The sequence below is a fragment of the Anser anser genome (assembly GCF_964211835.1).
Source record: "Anser anser genome assembly, chromosome: W".
In the NCBI taxonomy this organism is placed as follows: Eukaryota; Metazoa; Chordata; class Aves; order Anseriformes; family Anatidae; genus Anser; species Anser anser.
Window position 1 is genome coordinate 14,522,232 of NC_139731.1, and position 26,260 is coordinate 14,548,491.

General features: G+C 46.6%; 2 protein-coding genes and 1 long non-coding RNA gene across 12 annotated transcripts in view; 1 reads left to right on the forward strand and 2 right to left on the reverse strand.

The window, feature by feature from the left end:
• Positions 1 to 5,126, reverse strand: part of LOC310888792 (AN1-type zinc finger protein 5-like) — a 56,016-nt gene extending 50,890 nt beyond the window's left edge. Inside the window, exon 1 of one of the 2 annotated variants that reach the window (XM_083815880.1) lies at positions 5,000 to 5,126. In XM_083815880.1, coding sequence (XP_083672006.1) covers positions 5,000 to 5,061 — 62 coding nt within the window. In that variant the 5' untranslated portion in view covers positions 5,062 to 5,126. The remainder of the gene's footprint in view (positions 1 to 4,999) is intronic. The other variant, XM_083815883.1, reaches the window with a different exon arrangement.
• The window catches only part of LOC310888791 (dymeclin-like), a 105,360-nt gene continuing 84,074 nt past the window's right edge, over positions 4,975 to 26,260 (reverse strand). For all 9 annotated transcript variants that reach the window (XM_083815871.1, XM_083815870.1, XM_083815868.1 and 6 more), the window contains one exon: positions 4,975 to 5,330. In XM_083815871.1, the coding sequence (XP_083671997.1) occupies positions 5,127 to 5,330 (204 nt within the window). In that variant the 3' untranslated portion in view covers positions 4,975 to 5,126. The remainder of the gene's footprint in view (positions 5,331 to 26,260) is intronic.
• LOC310888793 lies at positions 12,080 to 22,229 on the forward strand. Its single transcript, XR_014576164.1, has 2 exons — positions 12,080 to 15,567; positions 18,994 to 22,229. It is a non-coding gene; the product is annotated as an uncharacterized lncRNA (long non-coding RNA).

Sequence of the window (26,260 nt, forward strand, 5' to 3'; positions counted from 1 at the left end):
CCTCCCTTGACCTGCTGGCCACGCTCCTTTTAATGCACGCCAGGATCCCATTGGCCCTCTTGGCCATGAGGGCACACTGCTGGCTCATGGCCAACCTGTCGTCCACCAGGACCCCCAGGTCCTTCTCCTCAGAGCTCCTCTCCAGCAGGTCATCCCCCAGCCTGTACTGGTACATCCGGTTGTTCCTTCCCAGGTGCAGGACTCTACACTTGCTCTTGTTAAACCTCATTTGGTTTCTTCCTGCTCAGCTCTCCAGGCGGTCCAGGTCTCGCTGAATGGCAGCACAGCCTTCTGGCGTGTCGGCCACTCCTCCCAGCTTTGTGTCATCGGCGTACTTGCTGAGGGCAGACACTATTCCCTCGTCAAGGTCATCGATGAAGATGTTGAACAGGACCGGACCCAGCACCGACCCCTGGGGAACACCGCTAGTCACAGGATGCACTCAATGCACTTCTATACCATATATGTACAATTTTATTTGACCAACCATTAATTTCTCCTTGTTCTTTTTTTTTTTTTCCTTCTCTCGTGACTAGAGGGCCCGTGATTTTTGTTTTTCCTGATTTCGTACTGCTCATCCTGTTTTTCTTAGCTATCCTCCTTATTTTGGGACAGTGGGACCTTCCCCTTATCTGCTTCACATACTCCCCACTGCTATGCTGCACAATCACTTTTGAATATGCAAGGTTAGTGGAATTTTCCACTGCAAAAACACCTTCTATTGCAAAAACACAACTTTGTTTCTCACAATTCCCCCCTCTTCTTTTCTTACTCCTATTGTTGTTTTTGCACCTCTTCACATACTGCACTCTTGAGTTTTTCCAAAATTAAGGCACAATATTCTTCTTCGGATGTCATGGGGGATGACACATATACAATGTTTATTATATTATTATTATAATACAAACAAATAGTTTTTATTATTATTATAATACAAAGTTTTTATTATTATTATAATACAAACAGATAGCTGTTTCAGCCAATTCTATTCAGGTAACCACGAAGTTAGTTTCTCCCAGACGTTTCTAAATCCCCAGGAAGTGTCATCTTGAGCCGCTCTATGTAGAATTGTGAGAAACAAAGTTGTGTTTTTGCAGTAGAGAATTACTTTTCTGTATTCCAAGGTAGTTGTGTAGTCATAATAAGGAGAAATGCTAAGTAGATAAGTGGACAGAAGGCCTCACTGTTCCAAAATAAGGTGGAAGACTGAGAAAAACAGGATGAGCAGTGTGGGAACAGTAAAACAAAGATCACAAGTTCTCAAAACATAAGAAAGGAGAAATTAAAGGGTTGAAAAAAAGAAAAATTGTACATATATGGTATAGAGGAGGGTTGAGTAGCTTGTGAACCTGTAGTACTCAGCCAATGAGGAAACAGGGGAGGAGATCAGGCGTATGGTTATAGGGAATAAAAGGTTATGATTTGTTTACTATAATGCGCTCCTGATTGACAGGACGCCCGCCATTGCAATCGCGAATAAAATAGCTTCACAGAAGAGCCTGTCTGAAGAAAATTATTTGAGATGTTTCTCCCAATTTGGGGGCTCATCCGGGATCTTGTTGCCTACCGAACATTTCTTGCCACCACAGACAGGAAGGTGCACCCCACTGATTTCAGCGGTCCCGTCGGGGGTGGCGGGTTGTCTCGGTATGGCCGGCAAAGGACCGAGACTGTTAATCTGAAGACAGGCTCTGCGAAGCTCTGGGGAGAAGGGAGGCCAGCACTGACATACACAGACACAGCCCAGATATAGTTCAGCCCGGATCGGGAACAGGCACGGGGATTACTGCTGAAAACCCAGACCGGGAAGCTGTGCACGGACCGAGGTAAGGGAAACTTTACCGTATCTTGCCTCGGGCTGGGTTTGGGGAGACTCTTGTGTGGAGTGTGAATGAGACGCACTTTCCGTGCGAAGCGAGTGTGGAGTCCCGATCCGCGAGGTTCTGTAGTCCCGCGAGGGGACGAACGAGGTCCCCTTGGCTGGAGAGGGACGAAGAGAAAGAGAGACGAGCGAAAGAGAGTCTTGGGGGTTTGGGCCCTTAGGTGTACGGTACCCCGAGCACGGTGAAGTGAGGTGCTCAGCAGTACACCCCACCTCTGTCCTAATCCTAGGTGAACATCGCAAACGTGATGCCCATGCAAACGTGACACCCATCTATAAGAAGGGCCGGAGGGTAGACCCAGGGAACTATAGGCCTGATAGTTTGACCTCAGTGCCAGGGAAGCTCATGGAGCAGATTATCTTGAGCATCATCACGCGGCACTTGCAGGGCAAGCAGGCGATCAGGCCCAGTCACCATGGGTTTATGAAAGGCAGGTCCTGCTTGACGAACCTGATCTCCTTCTATGACCAAGTGACGCGCTTGGTGGATGAGGGGAAGGCTGTGGATGTGGTCTACCTTGACTTCAGTAAGGCTTTTGACACCGTTTCCCACAGCATTCTCCTCGAGAAACTGGCTGCTCGGGGCTTGGACTGGCGTACGCTTCGCTGGGTTAGAAACTGGCTGGGTAGCCGGGCCCAAAGAGTTGTGGTGAATGGAGTCAAATCTGGTTGGAGGCCGGTCACTAGTGGTGTCCCCCAGGGCTCAGTACTAGGGCCAGTTCTCTTCAATATCTTTATCGATGATCTGGATGAGGGGATCGAGTGCACCCTCAGTAAGTTTGCAGATGACACCAAGTTAGGTGCGTGTGTCGATCTGCTCGAGGGCAGGAAGGCTCTGCAGGAGGATCTGGATAGGCTGGACCGATGGGCTGAGGCCAACTGTATGAAGTTCAACAAGGCCAAGTGCCAGGTCCTGCACCTGGGGCACAACAACCCCAAGCAGAGCTACAGGCTGGGAGATGAGTGGTTGGAAAGCTGCCTGGCCGAGAAGGACCTGGGAGTATTGGTTGATAGTCGGCTGAATATGAGCCAGCAGTGTGCTCAGGTGGCCAAGAAGGCCAACAGCATCCTGGCTTGTATCAGAAGCAGCGTGGCCAGCAGGTCTAGGGAAGTGATTGTCCCCCTGTACTCGGCTCTGGTGAGGCCGCACCTCGAGTACTGTGTTCAGTTTTGGGCCCCTCGCTACAGGAAGGACATGGACGTGCTCGAGTGTGTCCAGAGAAGGGCAACGAAGCTGGTGAGGGGTCTGGAGAACAAGTCTTACGAGGAGCGGCTGAGGGAGCTGGGCTTGTTCAGCCTGGAGAAGAGGAGGCTCAGGGGCGCCCTCATCGCTCTCTATAGGTACCTTAAAGGAGGCTGTAGCGAGGTGGGGGTTGGTCTGTTCTCCCACGTGCCTGGTGACAGGACGAGGGGGAATGGGCTAAAGTTGTGCCAGGGGATGTTTAGGTTGGATATTAGGAAGAACTTCTTTACTGAAAGGGTTGTTAGGCATTGCAATGGGCTGCCCAGGGAAGTGGTTGAGTCACCCTCCCTGGAGGTCTTTAAGAGACGTTTAGATGTAGAGCTTAGTGATATGGTTTAGCGGAGGACTTGTTAGTGTTAGGTCAGAGGTTGGACTGGGTGATCTTGGAGGTCTCTTCCAACCTAGACGATTCTGTGATTCTGTGATTCTGTGATTCTGTGAAGGCGTGTGGTACCCTGTGGGTGGTAAAGTCCACAGCAGCATGTCCGGAAGAGATGGGGATTAAGGGTTCCAAGAGTCAGCAGGGTGGGGTTGGAGACCCCGGAATTGCGCCTAAAGATAGCCCTTTGGAGAGAATGATAAGGATTTGGAAAAACAACCCAAAAACTAGGGAAAAAGATTAAAAAAATACAGAACTAAAAAATGGTTTGATATTATATAATCGTCTGGCCTAAAAAGCCAATAAAAGGAACTTCAGTATTTTGGCTAAAGTATGGGTCTGATAAAAATTCAGGCTTGAAATTTATATGTAAACAATAAGGTTCCGTTTTCAGAGGAGGAATCAAGTTATGCTCCCTGTAATCCTAATATTGCACCGGAGGCAGCAGCAGCTGCTCCAGGAGGGGAGACAGGGACTGCAATTGATGCTGTCCCTGGAGAAGTCGCGCCGGGGAGCGCGGAGCGGCAGGAGCGGAGGTGGGGGAGTCCCGGTGGGGCCTCGGGGTTGTGCAGGGCTGATGCGGGGCCGGTGCCACTCCCCCCTTACGAGCAGAGAGGTTAGGAGTTTTAAGAAGGAAATGGAAATCTTTAATTGAGGGCCTAGCAGAACAGTCAAATCCGTTTCTAAGGCCTAATTTGTATTCCTGGGGGGGAAACGTCAATCTTGAGTATGTTATTCCCTGGAGAAGAATGTTTAGGAGGGGAATGATTTGCCAGGCAGCTATGCAAGAATGGGAAAGAACTAACACCCCCCCCAGACCGAGAGTAACTCCGATAGAGCAGAAATATCCGCTTATCCAGCTGAAATAATAACAACCCACAACATAGAAATCATATGAGAGACTCGGGGTCAGAATTAGAAAGTACTCGTGGATGAATCCTGAGGACCCGGTAGCCCAAGGGCTCTTGAAAGTTCATTTTGTGATTAAAGCCTGGCCAGATATGCAGAAAAAGCTCCAGAAGGTGGGAGGATGGAGTGAACAGTGTGGGTAGTATGAAGGTGCACGCCAGGAGGGGAGATGAGAAGGAAAAGCAGAGAGCAAAACAAATGGTATTCACAGTGTACTGGGTAGTGAGGCAGAGGGGGAGATAGAGGGCCCAGGATGGAAAGGAGAGGAAGAGAGATGAAGGAATGGCAGGCAAGGAAAGCTACCTGTGTTGCAGCCTAAATCCTAGCAGGGACAGGCTTTGAGAAGATGTTTTAAGTGTGGCCAGACCAGCCACTTCAAATAGGAGTATCCGGAGTGGAAGAAGGAGGAGAGATTGCTGTTATAAATTCAGAATAGGGGAGTCGGGGCTTCTCAGAAAGCTAGTTCCCTGATAAATGAAAAAGTGTACCTCAAGGGCTCCTCAAGTGTACCTCAGTGGGGATCACTCTACAATTATCGTTACGGGCAAAACAGACTTAGCATAGGAAGATCAATAAAATTTATTACCTATTGCTGACAGGCTGGAGTGATGAGAAACAAAGAAACAAGCTGGGGGCACCTTCCCCCATCCACTCTCTTCCACCTCTTCCCTGCTCTGAATGGCACGGGGGAGGGCCGGGAGTGGGGGCTGCCGTCAGTCCGTGGTGCTTTGTTTCCACTGCTCCTTCACGGTCACTTTCCCCCCTGCTCTGTTGTGGGGTGCCAACCTTCCTGGGCTGTTCCTGAATGGGCTGCAGTGTGGAGATCTGCTCCGACGCGGTACACCATGGGCTGCGGGGGTCTGCCTTCCCCACCAGGGGCCTCTCTGTGGGCCACGGGGGGGCTTCGGCTCCGGCACCTTGTGGGAATAAAAATGTTGTTTTTGCAGAGTTACATTGTTTAAAAGTAAGGAATGGGGTATTGAGATATGCTTGCAGTGATAAGAAAGCTTAGCAGGCGACCTTGTAAAATGCAGACAACCAGACTCCTTAGAACAATTAGGTGAAAATCACGGTGTCAAGTCAAGTCAGAGAAGTGAAGAAACATTACCACTTCAAACAGTGAAAAAGTCAAAAGAAATTTGAAATTTAACAGGCCGGCAACTGAAGGCCAGGCGTCATCTGTGAAGCATCAGATAGATTGTGAACCTGGATTACCCACTCAGTGGGGAAACAGGGGAGGGTCCTGTCATCGAAAAGTATATAAACTGTGTTTTGGAACTAGTAGGTGCGCTCCTGCTTGTGGGGCGCCCACCATTGCAATCGCGAATAAATTACTACTTCACTGAGATCCTCGCCTGAGCCTAAGTTACTGACTACGGAGTGTTTCTCACAATTTGGGGGCTCGTCCGGGATCCAGTCACCTACCGGGGAGCCCCACCGCCGCAGCAGCAGGAAGGCATGCCCCGCTGATTTCAGCGGTCCTGTGCATCGGCGGTGGCGGTTCTGCGGAGAGCTGACAGAGGGCCCGAGACTGATGAAAGAGGCAGGATCCGTGAAGTAGTGGGGAAGGGAAGAAGGTAGGCACTCCGGGTTTAAGAATTGATCCGGTAACTCTGTGCACAGACCAAGGTAAGAAATATTAAGTATTGCCTTGGGGGTCGGGTGAGACTCTGTGTGACGTGTGATTGAGACGTACTTTTGTACGAAGCGAGTGTGGAGTCCTGATCCGTGGTTCCGTAGCTCCGCGAGGGGCGCGGCCGGAGATGGACAAAGCGTGAGATAAGGGAGAGAAAGGAAGAGTCTCGGGAAATTTGGTGTATGGTAAGCCCTTGCACAGGGAAGTGCTTGGCAGTACACCAGGGAAATTTGGTGTGTGGTAAGCCTTGCACAGGGTAGTGCTTGGCAGTACACCAGGGAAATTTGGTGTACGGTACTCCTTGCACAGGGAAGTGCTTGGAAGTACACCAGGGAATCTGGTAAACTCATAGGTGTGCGGTACCCCTTGCACAGGGAAGTGCTTGGGAGTACACCACACCCCCATTTTCCAGTGTGTGGTACCCTGCAGGAGGGAAATTTCTGTAGCAGCACACTGACAAGGGCTAGGAAAAATGGGAAATATGAGTTCCAGGGGACAGGGAGATATCCCTGGGGGAGTGCCTACCAACAGTTCTTCCTGAAGAATGATAAGAAATTGGAAAAATAATCTCAAAATTAGAGGAGATAAAAAAAAATGGTTAAATATTGTGTATTAGTCTGGACAAAAGAACCAATTAAGGAAACAGCAGTATTTTGGCCAAAATACGGGCCTGATGAAAATTCAGGCTTTAAATTTATGTGTAAACAATAAGATTCCTTTTTTTTTTGGAGGAGGAGCCAAGTTATGCTCCCTATAATCCTAATATTGCACCGGTGGCAGCAGCAGTCGCTCCAGGAAGGGAGACAGGGACTGCAATTAACACCGTCCCTAGAGAAGAGCGTACTCTAGGCTCTGGCAACAATTAGAACAAGGTAGAAGAGGTACTGAGAATTTTGCCTTCCCTGATACTAACAGCACTAACACTAACTGTGTATCCTCTTAACTGAACTTCCCCCCCTCCTTACCAGCAGAGAGGTTAGGAGTTTCCTAGGACCTAACTTATACCCTTGGGGAGGGGGAATTATGTATATAAATATGTTGTTTACAGGGAAAGAAATGGGAATGATCAGGAGGAGAGCTGCTATACAAAAATGGGAAAGAGCTCATCCTCCAGGACCAGGGGTAATACCGGCAGGGCAGGAATAACCACTTGCCGATCCTGGCTGGAAGAATAATAGTGTGCAACACAGAAATCATATGAGAGACTTGGGGTCAGAATGAGAAAGTACTTGGGGATGAATCCTGAGGACCCGGTATCCCAAGGGCTCTTGAAAGTTCATTTTGTGATTGAAGCCTGGCAAGATGCACAGAAAATGCTCCAGAAGGTGGGGGGGGATGTAGTGACCAGTCACTGGGGGGCCCTCCTGTGGGAGGCCCTGAACGTGTATGTCAGGAGGGGAGATGAGAAGGAAAAGCAGAGAGCGAAACTAATGGTATTGACAGTGTAGCAGGTAGTCAGGCAGAGGGTTGGAGAAAGAGGAAGAAAATCTTCAGGGGGAGTCAGGGCCAGGATGGAAAGGAGGGGAAGAGAGATGAAGGAATGGCAGGCAAGGAAAGCTACCCGTGTTGTGGCCTGAATCTCAGCAGGGACAGGCTTTGATGGGATGTTTTAAGTGTGGGCAGGCTGGCCACTTCAGGTAGGAATATCCGGAGTGGAAGAAGGAGGAGAGAAGGAAAATGGGATGAGGGAGAAAGGTATGGAATTAAGTTGGCTAATGACTGAGACTTTGGAGAAAGTACAGGCTGGAAAAGGTAGGAAGAAGTGTTAAAAAGAGTTATTGAAGGTGTTAAAGGTGTGGTATGTAATGTTTGACAGAGCTGTTTTTTTGAATGAGTTGGGAAAGTTGAATGAGCAGGGAAAGAGGATGTAGGCATTATCTAAGTAACAGTCTAGAAGTTTTGGTATATTTGCTGTGGTGTTTGGTCAGGTTCCCAAGTATCGAGAAGGGGGGGGGCAGGGGGGGCAGCCTGCTCCACCAGGGGCCTCTCCACAGGCCACAGGGGGCTTTGGCCCCGGCGCCTGGAGCGCCTCCACCCCCTCCTTCTGTGCTGACTTTGGTGTCTCCGGGGAGGTTTCTCACTCCTCCCTCTCCCAGCTGCTGTTGAGCAGCAGGTTTTTGTTTGTTTGTTCGTTTTCGTGGATGTGCTCTCACAGAGGCACGGACTGTGTTGCTCATGGCTTGGCTCTGGGCAGCGGTGGGCCCCTCTGGGGCCGGACGAAATTGTCCCTTATCTGCCACGGGGAGGTTTCTGGATTCTCCTCGTGGGGGCTGCCACTGCAGCCCCCCCCGAACCTTGCCATCAAACACAATACACAGGGGCAGCTAGGTCATTACTGGCCTGTAAAGTATCAGGGCTTAAATTAACTAATGAAACCCTAACAAGTGATGGGGGTAGAAGGGGCTGGGGTAACAGTGCCACCTTTGGGGGGTACCAAGCTGAGACTAGGGGATAAAATGATCTCTGGGCAATTATTGTATGTACCCAAGGCAGGGACTAACTTGTTGGGAAGGGATTTGATGATGAAATTGGGCATTCAAATAGTAAATTGGTAGACCGGAATAACAGTGGTATTAATGGAGTGCTCTCAGGCCCTGAGAGCAAAGATATATTCACCTCTGGCTGGAAAGACTCTGAAATGGGGGCGGAAGCAACAATACAGATGGACAGTTTTACCTCAGGGGTTTACAGGGCCTCCGATTAATTTGGGCAAAGTTCTGGAACAGATTTTGGAGCAATTCCAACCTCCCAAGGAGGAATTTCTGTTACAAAATGTGTATGATCGTTTATTGTCAGGACAGGAGAAAACAGTTGTGAAGGAAGCTACTAACAAGCTATTCAACTTTCTGGGAAAGCAGGGCTTGGGAGTACTGAAAAATAAATTACAATACGTAGAAAGAGAAGTCAGGTATTTAAGGCATCTAATGTCTGAGGGAAAATGAAGAATAAATCCAGAGAGGATTCAGGGAATTGTTGAAAACTAAGAAAGAACTAAAATGTTTTAAGAGAAAGATTTTTTTAAGGAAGCCACGAAGTCTGAGGGAAAATGGATACTCCCTGATGGGAGAGAAATGCTGAATAAAGCACCAATGAGGCAAATATTAATCGTTTTACATCAAGAGAGTCACTGGGAGGTGCAAGCAATGTGTGATGTTGTGCTAAGACAGTATGTCTGTGTAGGAATATACACTTCAGTGAAGCAAATATGCAGAGGATGTACCATATGTCAAAAGGCAAATAAAAAGGTCATTTGTAACTAACCTAGAGGGGGACAGGAGCCAGGGATTCGAACCTTTCCAAAGTATACAGGTAGACTTTACTGAGTTACCTAAAGGAGGGAGATTTAAGTACTTGTTTGTCCTAATTGACCACGTGACTGGGTGTGTGTAAGCTTTCCCCTTGGTATCTGCCACTGCAAACACGGTGGCTAAGGTATCACCGGAGCAAACAGTCCCTAGATATGGGATAGCTGAAAACATTGATTCAGATCAAGGAAGTCATTTCACTTCACAAGTACTGCAAGGGTTAATGCAGGCCTTGGAGATTGAGTGGGATTTTCACACCCCCTGGCACCCCTCCTCTTCAGGGAAGGTAGAGTGAATGAACCAGACATTAAAGAAGCAATTAACTAAATTAGTGTTAAAAACCCAACTTCCTTGGGTAAAATGCTTACCTTTAGCACTCCTACAGGTTCAAACAGCACCAAGAAACGATATAGGAATTTCACCATATGAGATGCTGTTCGGATTACCCTATCTGGGCAGAAGGGATGAGATACCACAATTCGAAATGAGAGAGTTTTCTTAAGAACTGTGTTCTGGGGTTGTCCTCTTCTTTGTCATCTCTCTGGACCCGTGGGAAATTGGGCCCTGATTCAGACCTGGAAAGGATCAACTCCGGCCTGAATGGGAAGGACACTTCCAAGTACTACTAACCACTGGAACAGCCATAGGAACTGCGGAAAAAGGTTGGACTCACTATACTCGAGTGAAGGCATCCGTCGACCCTAGCACCTGGGAAGCTGTTCCTACAGAAGACTTGTTGGAAGTTGAAATCAAACAGAAAAATCTCATAGTGGACTCTGAGCGGGATAAGAGCTTGCAATTGTAAACTAACCTTTTATTTTCACAGGTAACTAATGAGTGTGACTTGTGATTGAGAGAAAGGACAGACCTATAGTGAATTGAAGTGCTCCCAAGGGGGGTTTTGTTATAGTAGTAGTGTACGTCTTATTCTTTGTATTGATAATTATTTGGAAACCTAAGGTTTAAAAATAATGACAGGGAAAAATCAATTATTAATTTTGTTTTTAGTGATTGTAGGCCTCAGAGAAAGCCTTGGTCAATTGGCAACTTGGAAAAGGCATGACCAGATAATAGTAAGATGGGATACCCCGTAAAAATATGGGTGAATATGACAGAGGGTTATGTACCGCAATCTGTCATGTTTGATGCTTGTGAGGTGTTAGCTTGTGGAGATTTAAATGCCCAACGACAGCTGAGCAGAGAGAACAAATAACTGGGAGAGACCCAACAGCCAGATTGAGAATAGCTGTATGGAAACGATCCTCTATTGCCATCAGAGAAAGGGAGAAACTCAAGGAGAAAACAGGAGAGAAAACAGGAGGCCCTCTTTGAAATGCGGCGGTTCAAACATCTGAGATTGAAACAGGGTACGGGGATGTGAATGCCTGGATAGAATGGGTCAAATATACTGTCCAGAGCCTCAACCATAGCAATTGCTATGCTTGTGCCTCGGGATGACCGATTGCCCAGATAGTGCCCTGCCCATTGGGGTGGACCGAGGATTCCCAGGGGATGCGATGTATGATTGCATTGTACCAAGAGAAGACTGCCTGGGGAAATGAGGCCTGTAAGTCTCTCTCTTTGCTGTTCCCTTCCTTGCGTGATAACAATATCAGTATCACACAGTATCACAGATTTCTAGGTTGGAAGAGACCTCAAGATCATCGAGTCCAACCTCCGACCTAACACTAAGTACTCCACTAAACCATATTGCTAAGGGCTACATCTAAACGTCTTTTAAAGACCTCCAGGGATGGTGACTCCACCACCTCCCTGGGCAGCCCATTCCAATGCTTAATAACCCTTTCGGTAAAGAAGTACTTCCTAACATCCAACCTAAAACTCCCCTGTCGCAACTTTCGCCCATTCCCCCTCGTCCTGTCACCATGCACGTAGGAGAACAGACCAACCCCCACCTCTTTACAGCCTCCTTTAAGGTAACTGTAGAGAGCGATGAGGTCGCCCCTGAGCCTCCTCTTCTCCAGGCTGAACAAGCCCAGCTCCCTCAGCCGCTCCTCGTAAGCCTTGTTCTCCAGACCCCTCACCAGCTTGGTCGCCCTTCTCTGGACTCTCTCGAGCACGTCCATGTCCTTCCTGTAGCGAGGGGCCCAAAACTGAACACAGTACTCGAGGTGCGGCCTCACCAGAGCTGAGTACAGGGGCACAATCACTTCCCTAGACCTGCTGGCCACGCTGCTTCTTATGCAGGCCAGGATGCCGTTGGCCTTCTTGGCCACCTGGGCACACTGCTGGCTCATATTCAGTCGACTATCAACCAATACTCCCAGGTCCCTCTCGGCCAGGCAGCTTTCCAGCCACTCATCTCCCAGCCTGTAGCTCTGCTTGGGGTTGTTGCGCCCCAGGTGCAGGACCTGGCACTTGGCCTTGTTGAACTTCATACAGTTGGCCTCAGCCCATCGGTCCAGCCTATCCAGATCCTCCTGCAGAGCCTTCCTGCCCTCGAGCAGATCGACACACGCACCTAACTTGGTGTCATCTGCAAACTTACTGAGGCTGCACTGGACGCCCTCATCCAGATCATCGATAAAGATATTAAAGAGGGCCGGCCCCAGTACCGAGCCCTGGGGGACACCACTAGTGACCGGCCTCCAACCAGATTTGACTCCATTCACCACAACTCTTTGGGCCCGGCCATCCAGCCAGTTTCTAACCCAGCGAAGCGTACGCCAGTCCAAGCCCCGAGCAGCCAGTTTCTTGAGGAGAATGCTGTGGGAAACGGTGTCAAAAGCCTTACTGAAGTCAAGGTAGACCACATCCACAGCCTTCCCCTCATCCACCAAGCGCGTCACTTGGTCATAGAAGGAGATCAGGTTCGTCAAGCAGGACCTGCCTTTCATAAACCCATGCTGACTGGGCCTGATCGCCTGCTTGTCCTGCAAGTGCCGCGTGATGACCCTCAAGATAATCTGCTCCATGAGCTTTCCTGGCACTGAGGTCAAACTGACAGGCCTATAGTTCCCCGGGTCTGCCCTGCGGCCCTTCTTGTAGATGGGCGTCACATTGGCTAGCTGCCAGTCAACTGGGACCTCCCCCGACAGCCAGGACTGCCGATAAATGATGGAAAGCGGCTCGGCCAGCTCCTCTGCCAGTTCTTTCAGTACCCTCGGGTGCATCCCATCCGGCCCCATCGACTTGCGCACATCCAAGCTCCGTAGCAGGTCGCCAACCATTTCCTCATGGATAGCGAGGGCCACGTCCTGCTCCCCGTCCCCTTCCACCAGCTCAAGGCACTGGGTATCCAGAGAACCGGTATTGCCGCTAAAGACTGAGGCAAAGGCGGCATTAAGCACCTCAGCCTTTTCCTCATCCTTAGTAACTAGGTTTCCCCTCGCATCCAGTAAAGGATGGAGATTCTCCTTAGTCCTCCGTTTCGCGTTGATGTATTTGTAAAAGGATTTTTTGTTGTCTTTAACGGCAGTAGCCAGGTTGAGCTCAGGGTTCCCCCTGCATTCTCCACAGCTATAGGTAACCATACAGCTTGCCTCTCACGGCAGGGTGTGAGTGCTACCCGGCATCTGGGAGAATTTGCCTCGTGCACGAGGACCTTGAATGCTACCGAGGACTTGATGGGAAACTGCTCAAGACTTGAGATCCCCAGGGCAGATCTCTGGTGGTACTGTGGAGGGAAGATCTTACGGTCCACCCTACCATCTAACTGGGGAGGCACTTGTGCACTTGTTCAATTAGCTATACCCTTCACCCTGGCATTTGAAAGAGAAACATCACAAATACCCAGAAGAAGTAAAGGAAGCTTAGGAGTATCATTCGATGATAGAGCGTACATAGATTCTATTGGGGTGCCTAGAGGAGTTCCCGATGAACAGGAAGCCAGGAATCAAATTGCTGCAGGGTTTGAGTCACTGTTCTGGTGGGTAACAATCAATAAGAATGCGGATTGGATTAATTATATCTATTATAATCAGCAGAGATTCATAAACTATACAAGAGATACGATAAGAAGAATCGCTGAACAACTAGATGCCACCAGCAAAATGGCTTGGGAAAACAGAATAGCATTAGATATGATTCTTGCGGAGAAAGGTGGTGTGTGCGTGATGCTGGGCAACCGTTGTTGTACTTTTATCCCTAACAATACTGCCCCGGATGGCACAGTAACTAGAGCATTGCAAGGGCTTACCACCCTTGCCAATGAATTGGCAGAAAACTCAGGAACAGACACTTCCATCACAGGATGGTTGGAATCTTGGTTTGGTAAATGGAAAGGGATGGTAGTGTCCATATTTACATCCTTGATCGTAGTAGCAGGAGTTTTGACAGCCATTGGTTGTTGCATTATCCCTGTGTAAGGGGACTAGTGCAGTGGTTAATTGAAACTGCACTACTGAAACAAATGACCATGGATCCACCACCCTACTCAGATAAGATGATGATATTAGAGGAAATGGAAAGCAAAGAAAGTGAAGAAGAGGAAGACATCTACCAAATTACACCTTAGAGAAAAATTTTGCAAAAATCAACAAATTATAAAAAGAGAAAAGGGGGGAATTGTGGGAATAGAAATGTTGTTTTTGCAGTGTTACATTGTATAGAAGGAAGGAATGTGGTATTGAGATATGCTTACAGTGATAAGAAAGCTCAGCACGTGACCTCCTAAAATGGAGACAACCAGACTCCTTAGAGCGATCAGGTGCAAATCACTATGTTAAGTCAAGCCAGATAAGGGGAGAAAACATTACCATCTCAAAAACAGGCCGGAAACTGAAGGCCAGGCATTGTCTGTGAAGCATCAGATAGATTGTGAACCTGGATTACCCACTCCAGTGGGGAAACAGGGGAGGGTTCTGTCATCAAAAAGTATATAAACTGTGTTTTGGAACTAGTGGGTGCGCTCTCCTGCTTGTGGGGCGCCCGCCATTGCAATCGCGAATAAATTACTACTTCACTGAGATCCTCGCCTGAGCCTAAGTTATTGGCTACGGAGTGTTTCTCACAAAACAAAAGATGCTTTTCTTAAGAACCATATACTCGGGCTGTCGTCCTCTTTGTCATCTCTCAGGACCCGTGGACTGTTAGCTCAAACCCCACCCTTGGAAGCCCTGATCCATTCATTCCGAGAAGGAGATTGGGATCTGATGTGAACATGGAGAGAACTGAAACTGCAACCTGAGTGGGACGGACTGTTCCAAGTGCTCCTGACGACTGAGACGACAGGAAGAACGGCTGAGAAAGGGTGGACTCATACCTAGGTAAAAGCATCAGTTAACCCTGATACCTGAGAGACTGCATTAACAAAGACTTTTAAGGTTAAAACTGTTAAAACTATCTATCGTAAACCTTTAAGAAGTTTCTCTTAGTAATACCTATTCTCAATGGATTAGTGATAGGATGGAAGGAAAAATCAGCATTTCCAATGAGCCCAGAATATCTCTTGAGTTCTATCTCAAAATAATTGTTGGATTTGCACCCAGGTGCCTAGAAAGACTGAAAAGGCCTTGTCTCTGATTGCTATTTCCAGCAGCAACTGTGTCTGGATTGTAAGGAATAGTCCAGCAATTCGTGCCACTAAGGGATTTGAAGGGTTAACATTGAGGCCTGGGTTTAGGCGAGAAGAGAACAAAGGGATTTTTTAGAGAAAAACTGCTGACTCTGCACGGACGTGCAGTAACTTCTGACAGCCGGCCAAGAGACCACTAGATAAGGAGGAAGAATATGAGCCTCCCATCCGAGCGGCCCCCGAGAGACTAACAGAGACTGATAAGCAGGTGCACCTGGGAGGACTTCGGATTCGGGAAACCAATTATAATAACCCTGCCTCTTCTAGAAGTAGTAATGAATATGTATTAGCCTAGTAGTATAAAAATTAGCCACCTTACGTAACGGGTGTGCGTCCTGGTGGAGCAGAGACTCCCGGCACACCCAGCGCTGTTTGCTTGCCTCTATTCATTTAATAAATTGTAAACTTTGATTGTAATCCTATTTGGGACTCAGTCATTTATAACAATTGGGGGCTCGTCCGGGATGGTCTTGGTTCCTGAATTCTGACTTGATCTAGGAGGGGTGCCCCCACCATTTGGTGGCTCCTGTTCGAGTCAGGTCGGGGCTAATGCCATCTTGAACCTGAATAAGGGCAAGCAAAGATTTAGATTTTTTTATGAGCTCCCTTTGCCGGCTGCAGCACTATATTTTGCCCGTAATTCTGCGCGCGAAGATCCGAACGAAGACGACGGAGTCGTAAGTATTTAAGGCGTATACCGTTCGGTTGGGTGGGATTCGGTTGCCTGTGTGTGTGAGAGTGTGACTGAGACGGAACGTAGTTCCGAAGCGATTGTGGAGGTCTTCTAACCGCGGTTCCAATCTCCCGCGAGGGACTTGGCCGGTGAAGGACCGAAGCGATTCCTATAGGATTCGTGGGTGGGTGATAGGTCCTAAACCCCCTGCAAGACACTCTCACTAAGGCAACCAAGGGCTGTAGGAATTGCCACAGTAAAATTCCTAGATGGGTCAGACAAAATTGAAGACCCGGGACCAGAGAAAAGGGAGCAAATTACCAGACATACCACCAGAAAGTCCATTAGGGATAATGATTAGAAATTGGAACGATAGGGGCCCCAGAAAAGGGAAAAAGTAAATTAAAAATGGTCCAGTATTGTATGACAGAATGGCCAAAGGAGCCTTTAAGACCACATGTCTTTTGGCCTGTTTTCGGATCCTTTGAAGACTGGGTTTGCCAGGCCTTAAATCTACATGTTAATTCAAAGGAATCTTTTAGCCAGGAGGAAAGTGATTATGCAGGATTATGGATCAGGACTTCACGTCCTTTTCCAGCCTCAGTATTTACACTAAAAACAGAGGAGGAGTTTGAAGGAGAAAAAAAAAAAAAAGGAAAAAGAAAAAGATGATGAATGGGAGTCATTGGATAACCTACCACCTCTATATCCTAACAATCCACCCCCGGTGGTGCATCTTGTAATCCTGTTTTGTTCTTAAATGTTTTGAGTGTGTCAAGGAGGAAGGTGGGAGCATTATCTAAGTAACAGTTTAGAAGTTTGGGTATATTCGCGGTGGTGTTCGGTCAGTTTCCCAAGTATCGGGGTGGGGGGGGGGGGGGCTGACTGATTATCAAAGTGTTAGAACAGAGAGTCACTTCTTTGGTGGTTCGGGCCTGAGCCCTGGGTATTTGGTAAGAAGGGGGAGAGCGAATTTATTTAGGCCTCAATACCTTTTAAACCCCCATCTTGACAGATACACAGGAGTGATTCCTTGTTTTGTGGGGGCTTACTAACAAAGTGCATGAGAAAAAATAGCATTCGGCTTGAAATTCGGTCCTGCTGAAATGTAAATTTTGTGAAAAAGGTGGTATTGTTTGTCTGGAAGATGGAAGGCTGAGTGCTTCAGGTGTTTTTCCGAAGTCCTATCGATTTATGATTGGAACGGGGCTCATTAATAATCTGAAATAGTAAAGTTTGTATGTGGAAAGAAGAGTTTAATCCCAGAGAATTGGGACATTTGGGAAGAAGATTAGGAAAAGACAGTAAAAAAAAAAGGTTTGCGTGGAAATTGAAACAAGGGACAGTAACTAATATAAATAAATAAAAGGGAATGGGAAATCAAGGAAATGAGTAAAATCCAAAACAAAGACGTCCTAAAAAAAAAAAAAAAAGCCTCCTTGGGTGCATATTGGCACATTGGAAGGATATTGTTAGAAATGGGGGCACAGAAAGCAAGAGGACTTTCACTAAGTATTGCAATCAATGGTGGCCACTATATAAACTAAATGGCCACTTTATGGATCAATCGACTATAACAGTGTCTTGCAATTAATGTTTTTGAGGAGAGAAGGAAAATAGGATGAAATGTTGTATAGTGATATGTTGTTTCAGCATGTTGGAGGGAAAAGGTTTGGAATTAAGTTGGCCCCTGACTGAGCCTTTGGTGTTGGCATTAGAAAAGTACAGGCTGGAGAAAGATAAAGGAAGTGTTAAAAGGGTTGTTGAAGGTGTTAAAGGTTGTGTGGCATGTAGTATTTAACAGAGCTGTTTGAAGTTGAATGAGCAGGGAAAGAGGATGTAGGAATGCTAATAGTTCCGCCTCAACCCGAGGCTGAGATCTCTAAATGACGGGTGTGAGCCCTCTGGGGCAGGGGGACCGTGATGGGTCCGAGAGAGTTGTCGTGGAAACAGAAAAGCAGCTAACTTTTGAAACAACCTGAGTTCCTGTGTGAGCTCAGATTGCCAATGGGACCGCTCAGGGAACTGTCAACGATTGCATTCCCCTGACCGACCCCCTCACTGAGACCCTAATCACCCCGGAAATTATGTAAATACCAAAATCTGGTTAAATTGGCTATTGGGAATTGAGAATCTGTTCCAACAAGGTCCAAAAGAAACCCCTATGGAATTTATGGAATTTTTGAATTTTTGGACCAACTTTGAAATGCAATGGAGAGAAAAAAAAAAGACAAAAAATTTGGACCTGGCTTCAGAAAACCAAACAGAGGCAACTGGCTAGCATCTTTCCAGGGCAATCGGCCCCTGATATCAGAAAGAAATTATCTTAGGCTGCAGGACAAATTTACAACGGTCAGGAATGACGGGGACCTGGGGCATCTACCCTAGCAGGTCCACTAGTTGAAATAAAGCTAGGAAACGAAGACAGAGGCTTGAATTTTTTTGTAGTTGTTGGTTACGGGAGCTTCTTTCTCTGTGTTAATTAGTCTGTAAATGTAATAGAAGCAACATATTCAGTGTTAAATAGTTTAAAAGGACGATTAGGAACTAAGACAACTACAGTAATTGGAGCCACAGGGAAGGAGGAGGAACAGCCATTCTTACAACCCCTTGATTTGCGTTTTGGGGGTAAGGAACTAAACCATGAATTTTTGTATGTACCAGAATGCCCGATTCCACTCTTGGGACGGGATCTATTAGCCAAATTAGATGCAACAATAACCTTTGAGGATGGAGAATTAATAATGAAGGTACCTGAGTCCAAAGTAGGCCAAATCCTAATGATCAAAGATAAACCCTTTGTTAATATTCCAAGAGAAGTAGAAAATGCAGTTATACCAGCAGTATGGGAAACAGATGTACCAGGGAAGTTGAAACTGGCACAACCGGTAAAGGTGGAATTAAAGGAAGGAGCCAAACCTGTTCGAATCAAACAATATCCACTTAAGATAGAAGCTAGGCAGGGGATAGTGAAAATTATTGACAAGTTTCTCAAATATCAGATTCTGGAAGAATGTAAATCAGAATACAATACTCCAATTTTTCCAGTAAAGAAGCCGAATGGCGAGTATAGATTAGTACAAGATCTTAGGGCAATAAGTGAAATAACAAAGGACATTCACCCGGTAGTAGCTAATCCTTACACATTGTTAACATCTGTGAGAGAGAAATATAAATGGTTTACCGTGATAGATTTAAAGGATGCCTTCTTTTGCATACCTCTTGATAAAGATAGTAGAAAATTCTTTGCCTTCAAATGGGAAAACATATTGAAGTTTTTGGACCACATATGGTAACAACCGTTTTAGAACAAAAGGGGGGGGGCACTGGTTATCACCCAGCCGGATGATGAAATATCAGGCAATACTAACTGAACAAGATGACATAACCTTGAAAACGACTAACCTGTTAAATCCAGCTGTATTTCTAGGAACTGTTCCAGAAGAAGGACCGTTGGAACACAATTGTGTGGAAATAATCGAACATACGCCAGCCGCAAAGATTCGAAGGATGTACCCCTTCAAAGGTATTCAGTGGGAATACCACACTCCGTGGCACCCACAAAGCTCAGGGAAAGTAGAAAGGATGAATCAAACAATAAAACAACAATTGGCTAAGTTAATGATCGAGACACAGCTGCCCTGGACGAAATGCTTACCATTGGCACTTTTAAACATAAGAACTAAACCACACAGTGAGACTGGATTATCATCATATGAAAAGTTATATGGTATGCCTTATTCTCAAGGGATGCCCCTAGGGAACAATGTAGTTGAGGATCATAGTATCCAGAAATACATAATTACCATTGGAAGGAGATTACAGGAGATAAGAGAAATTGGGATGATGACTCACACACCACCTTTAGGATTTGCTATTCATAAGATACAACCAGGAGACAAGGTCTTAATAAAAACCTGGAGAGAAGAATCATTGAACCCCCGATGGGAGGGACCGTACCTTGTTTTACTTACTACTGAAACAGCTGTGAGAACAGCAGAAAGGGGTTGGACCCACGCATCCAGAATAAAAGGACCAATAACTACCGAAGCCTGGAGGGTTGAGTCCACTCCTGGGGAACTGAAACTGAGATTAAAGAGGAACTGATATCCCAGCAATAAGGTTCTGCATGAATTAAGGGCACTGGATATAGAGGACAAGGCTGAAGGGAGGAAAGGGAGAAGGCAAGACCGGGGTAGGACCCTCCACTGCGGTGTGTATGGTCTACCGAGGGAGGCAACCCCTTTGGGTATTGACCGCCGAGTGAGAGGGCCTCGACCGGACTTCTCCCGCACTAAGGTCAGGTTGTCCTGAGAAAATAACATGAGAACCTTTTGAACCCATAATAAAATTGTGATTAGTTTTTCCAGGAGCTGGATCACCCCGAAGGGCTGAATGGTAACACAAGCTCTGAAAGCGGGCCCAACCCCATGATTGAAGGAGCTTCCCACACTCTCAAGATTGGACGGTGCAAAAGGATAAGAAATGCTATACTTCCTGGTATTGTTTTTACAGGGGCAATTGGGCCATGGGCAGGAATGGAGGAATAACTTTTTCACTTTGGGGGAGGAAGTGGCCAAGGCCTTTAACCTTAGTAACTGCTGGATTTGTGGAGGACCAGGGGGAAACTGAAAGTTGGCCCTGGGTAGCAGGCCCGGTCGAACCCAAGTGGTGGGTCAGTAATTTGAGCGAAGTTCATAATGGGACGCAATTTTGGAAAGAGGAAGGAGGCCCATGGCAGTTGCACTCGTCAGCTCAGGGTGTATACTGCTTGAACAGAACAGGAACAGTGGCGGTGGGAAAAAGCATTTGCAATTGGACTCTGTCCCCCGGATATGATTGTACCGATCCTGGATGTAGTCCTATAAGCTGTACAGCACGTAGTGGGAAATGGAACGCCACACACGTTCAGCTGAGAAATGGGACTTGGATGAAATGCTCATACAGAGAATTTTTTGGATCCGGATGTAAAACTGTGGCAAGAGCACAAGCGGGGGGACAATTTGATGGTCAAATCTTGAGCTGTCAGCGTGATAACTCCACTAAGGAACAGCATGTGGTGCGGGTCTGTCGTTGGAAATGGCAGGATGAGAATGGGAGGCGAGTGTTCTTTAAACATTTCTGGTCAGCTTATAATATGACAGGCCGCCAAGGAGAACTGAATTGTGACTGTAAGTGGAAACCCAACGTGGGAGCTTGGAAGTGCGCATATACGAGAACAAACGGGGCAGACATTGTAACAGGACCACTCGGTAACAAGGACACTCTGTATTATCACGCCCCAAAGGGTAAAGAGGGATGGGATGGTCCTTTTCCAAACGGGACGTGGGTCCTAAAGGGACATTATCGGGTGTGTGGCAAACATGCTTACAAGAGGCTACCCGGAAACTGGTCGGGAATATGCTATGTGGGGTACATAAGACCCTTGTTCTTTTTATTGTCACAAACACAAGGAGATCATTTAGGAATAAGATTATATGATGACCTGAACAGAATGAAACGATCTATTGATACTTCCTTAGCCGGGGGTAGTGCCCAAAAGAGGGGAAAGGATGAATGGCCTCCTGAAAGAATCATACAGCATTATGGGCCAGCTACCTGGAACCCGAATGAGTTGGTATCAGGAGCCCGAGAACCTATTTATAATTTGAACCGAATAATTAGGTTGCAAGCTATCCTCGAAGTTGTAACCAATCAAACAGCGACGGCCTTGGATCTTCTGATCAATCCACTCAGATGAGGAATGCTATCTTTCAACATAGAATGGTCTTAGACTATTTACTAGCAGAAGAAGGGGGAGTGTGTGGAAAACTGAACGATTCTAATTGTTGTCTACAGATTGATGATAATGGAAAAGTGGTTAAACAGATAACAAAAGAAATTAGAAAGCTAGCCCACGTCCCAGTACAAACCTGGAAGGGTATGGATTGGGATTTCTTTTCATGGTTGCCTGGTGGACCATGGGTTAAAAGGATGCTGTTTTTATTTTTATGTGGTGTAATGACATTATTGTTTATACCTTGTATGATACCTTGCTTTACGTTGTTGGTACTGCGAATAATAAATAGCACCCAATTTGTGATGACTTTGGGAGAGAAAAGGTGACGTGTCGATAATGATGCTTAAGAAATGGACACCCCGAGAACTGACTGATGAAATCCAATTGTTACTAACAAAGGCTGAAGAAGAGACACGAATTGATGATATTAAAAAAAAAGGGGAGGAATTGTAAGGAATGGTCCAGCAATTCGTGCCACTAAGGGGTGTGAAGGGTTAACATTGAGGCCTGGGTTTAGGCGAGAAGAGAACAAAGGGATTTTTTAGAGAAAAACTGCTGACTCTGCACGGACGTGCAGTAACTTCTGACAGCCGGCCAAGAGACCACTAGATAAGGAGGAAGAATATGAGCCTCCCCGTCCGAGCGGCCCCCGAGAGACTAACAGAGACTGATAAGCAGGTGCACCTGGGAGGACTTCGGATTCGGGAAACCAATTATAATAACCCTGCCTCTTCTAGAAGTAGTAATGAATATGTATTAGCCTAGGAGCATAAAAACCAGCCGCCTTACGTAACAGGTGTGCGTCCTGGTGGAGCAGAGACTCCCGGCGCACCCAGCGCTGTTTGCTTGCCTCTATTCATTTAATAAATTGTAAACTTTGATTGTAATCCTATTTGGGACTCAGTCATTTATAACAGGATTCTCTAGATTTCTAAAAATGACAGATCATACTCAGTCCCGGGAAGGAATAGATTTTGAAGTTGAGCTCCCTACACGTAATCCTGCCTACAACATACTGTGTTATCAAAGGTGCCTTTTAAACAACATTGATAGAAACTCAGGGGGCAGTATTACTGACCCTGGGTGTGGAAATATCCATGAAGTAGGGAATAATCCATACTGTACTGAATATGGTAGCCACGGGAATGCTAATATACGTAATGCACACCAGATACAACATGAGAATCCTGTAACCAGATGGCCTGTCCCAAATGGCAAGGGGTGGTACTGGCTATGTGGCAATAAAGCCAGGAAGGTGTTGCCCCTAGGATGGAAGGGAGCTTGTACCCTGGAGGCAATAATTCCAAATGTAATTATTATTGAAGACCCACAAAACCAAAGCCCCCTTGAGACCACACGCAGCATTAAGCAGACTCCAGATAATCCTCTAGTAAAAAGAAACAACAGGGCATTTCACAGTTTTGCAAGGTGGTTTTTACCTTGGTTAGGGGTGAGTGAATTAGAAAAAGCTATTGTAAATATCTCAAAATACAAAAATATTGTAAATATATTGAAGATCTAGAAAATAAGTTAGGTAAGATTGCAAAAATAGTACTCTAGAATGGAATAGTATTAGATTTATTAATAACCTCACGAGGAGGAGCGTGCACTGTAATTAATACTAGTTGCTGTATATATGTAGATTAAATGGAATGAATTTGACTGATGACACTTCCTGGGGATTTAGAAACATTTGGGAGAAACTAATTTTGTGATTACCTGAATAGAATTGGCTCAAACAACTATTTGTTGGTATTGTAATAATAATGGCATTGTGTATCTGTCATCTCCTGTGACATCCGAAGAAGAATATTGCACCTTAATGTTGGAAAACTCAAGAGTGGGGTACATGAAGAGGTGCAAAAACAACAATAGGAGTAAGAAAAGAAGAGGGGGGAATTGTGAGAAACAAAATTGTGTTTTTGAAGTAGAGAATTACTTTTCTGTATTCCAAGGTAGTTGTGTAGTCATAACAAGGAGAAATGCTAAGTAGATAAGTGGACAGAAGGCCTCACTGTTCCAAAATAAGGTGGAAGCTTTGAGAAAAACAGGATGAGCAGTGTGAGAACAGTAAAACAAAGATCACAGGTTCTCAAAACATAAAGGAGAAATTAAAGGGTTTAAAAAAAGAAAAATTGTACATATATGGTATAGAGGAACGTCGAGTAGCTTGTGAACCTGTAGTACTCAGCCAATGAGGAAACAGGGGAGGTGATCAGGTGTCAGGTAATAGGGAATAAAAGGTTATGATTTGTTTACTAAAATGCGCTCCTGATTGACAGGACACCCGCCATTGCAATTGCAAATAAAATAAGCTTCACAGCAGATCCTGTCTGAAGAAAATTATTTGAGATGTTTCTCACAGGATCTTGTTTTTTTCCCAAATATTTTTGAGATCAGTGAACTTTGTCCCATTTGATCTACATATATACAGCAACTAGCATTAATTACAGTGCACGCTCCTCCTTGTGAGGTTATTAATAAATCTAATACCATTCGATTCTAGAGTACTGTTTTTGCAAACTTATCTCATTTTTCTTGCATCCAGACTATTATTTTCTAGTTCTTCAATTATAGCTGAGATATTTACAATAGCTTTTTCTAATTCACTCACCCCTAGCGATTGGTACCTGCTGTTCTTCAACCTTCAGCAATCCTACAACGGAAGAGTCTTCTGAGAGACCAGGCAGGGTAGACAGCTGCCTAATCTTCTCTGTGCTCAAAGCAGCTATGCCAAAAGCCCACCGGTACCCTTTTGGATCCTTGAAGTACCCTCTCTTGAGGTAGTCTATGCCAAGGATGCATGGAGCCTCGGGGCCAGTCACGATGAGGTGCTTTCGCCACTCATTCCCAGTTGGACTCTCTTCAGGTTCCAATACAGTTAGCTGTTGGGATCCACCTGTTACTCCAGAGATACAGATGAGTTCTGTCCCTTGGTAGCCTGATGGCATTAGGGTACACTGTGTGCCTGTGTCCACTAGAGCTTTGTATTCTTGTGGTTCCAACGTGCCAGGCCATCGGATCCACACAGTCCAATAAATCCGGTTATCCCTCTCCTCTACCTGGCCGGAAGCAGGGCCCCTCTAGTCCTGGTTGGAGTGTCTGCCACTTAACACTCACGCCAGCCACGAAGATTCGAAGGATGTACCCCTTGGAAGGTATGACTGGAAACTTTTACTGATGGTAGTAGTTTTGTGGAGAATGGAACACGATATGCAGGGTATGCAGTAACAACCCTGAAGACAGTAATCGAAGCAACACCTTTACCACCTGGAATGTCGGCACAGCGAGCGGAACTGATAGCTCTAACTCGAGCACTGGAACTGAGCAAAGAAAAGATAGTAAATATTTGGACAGATTCAAAGTATGCCTTTGGAGTAGTCCGTGTTCATGGAGCATTATGGAAAGAAAGAGGGCTGTTGTCCTCACAAGGGGCCAATATAAGGTATCAAGAGGAGGTGTTAAATTTGATAAATGTGGTACAAAAACCAAAACAAGTGGCTATTATGCACTGTAAAGCCTATCAAGGAGGAACCTCGAAAATATCAGAAGGGAATCGGCTGGCAGATCGAGCAGCTCGACAAATTGCTCGGGAGGTATGGAATATAATGGCTTTGGTACCACTCAAGGTAGGCCCCACTCGTCTTAATCTTCCCAAGGAACCCAGATATTCGCCAGAGGATGAGAAATTAGCAAATCTCCTAAAGGCCCGAAAGAACTCTGATGGATGGTATGTAACTGCTACGGGCCAGGTAGTAATACCCCCCTTGGTGATGCGAGAAATACTTCAGACAAGACATAATGAGCGTCACTGGGGTGCAGAGGCAACGGTAACATTTTTAAAACGTAGCATTATCTCACAGAATCACAGAATCGTCTAGGTTGGAAGAGACCTCCAAGATCACCCAGTCCAACCTCTGACCTAACACTAACAAGTCCTCCGCTAAACCGTATCACTAAGCTCAACATCTAAACGTCTCTTAAAGACCCCCAGGGATGGTGACTCAACCACTTCCCTGGGCAGCCCGTTCCAACGCCTAACAACCCTTTCGGTAAAGAAGTTCTTCCTAATAGCCAACCTAAACCTCCCCTGGCACAACTTTAGCCCATTCCCCCTCGTCCTGTCACCAGGCACCTGGGAGAACAGACCAACCCCCACCTCCCTACAGCCTCCTTTAAGGTACCTATAGAGAGCGATGAGGGCGCCCCTGAGCCTCCTCTTCTCCAGGCTGAACAATCCCAGCTCCCTCAGCCGCTCCTCGTAAGACTTGTTCTCCAGACCCCTCACCAGCTTGGTCGCCCTTCTCTGGACTCGCTCGAGCACGTCCATGTCCTTCTTGTAGTGAGGGGCCCAAAACTGAACACAGTACTCGAGGTGCGGCCTCACCAGAGCCGAGTACAGGGGGACAATCACTTCCCTAGACCTGCTGGCCACGCTGCTTCTGATACAAGCCAGGATGCTGTTGGCCTTCTTGGCCACCTGAGCACACTGCTGGCTCATATTCAGCCGACTATCAACCAGTACTCCCAGGTCCTTCTCTTCCAGGCAGCTTTCCAGCCACTCATCTCCCAGCCTGTAGCTCTGCTTGGGGTTGTTGCGCCCCAGGTGCAGGACCTGGCACTTGGCCTTGTTGAACTTCATACAGTTGGCCTCAGCCCATCGGTCCAGCCTATCCAGATCCTCCTGCAGAGCCTTCCTGCCCTCGAGCAGATCGACACACGCACCTAACTTGGTGTCATCTGCAAACTTACTGAGGGTGCACTCGATCCCCTCATCCAGGTCATCGATAAAGATATTGAAGAGGACTGGCCCCAGCACTGAGCCCTGGGGGACACCACTAGTGACCGGCCTCCAACCAGATTTGACTCCATTCACCACAACTCTTTGGGCCCGGCCATCCAGCCAGTTTCTAACCCA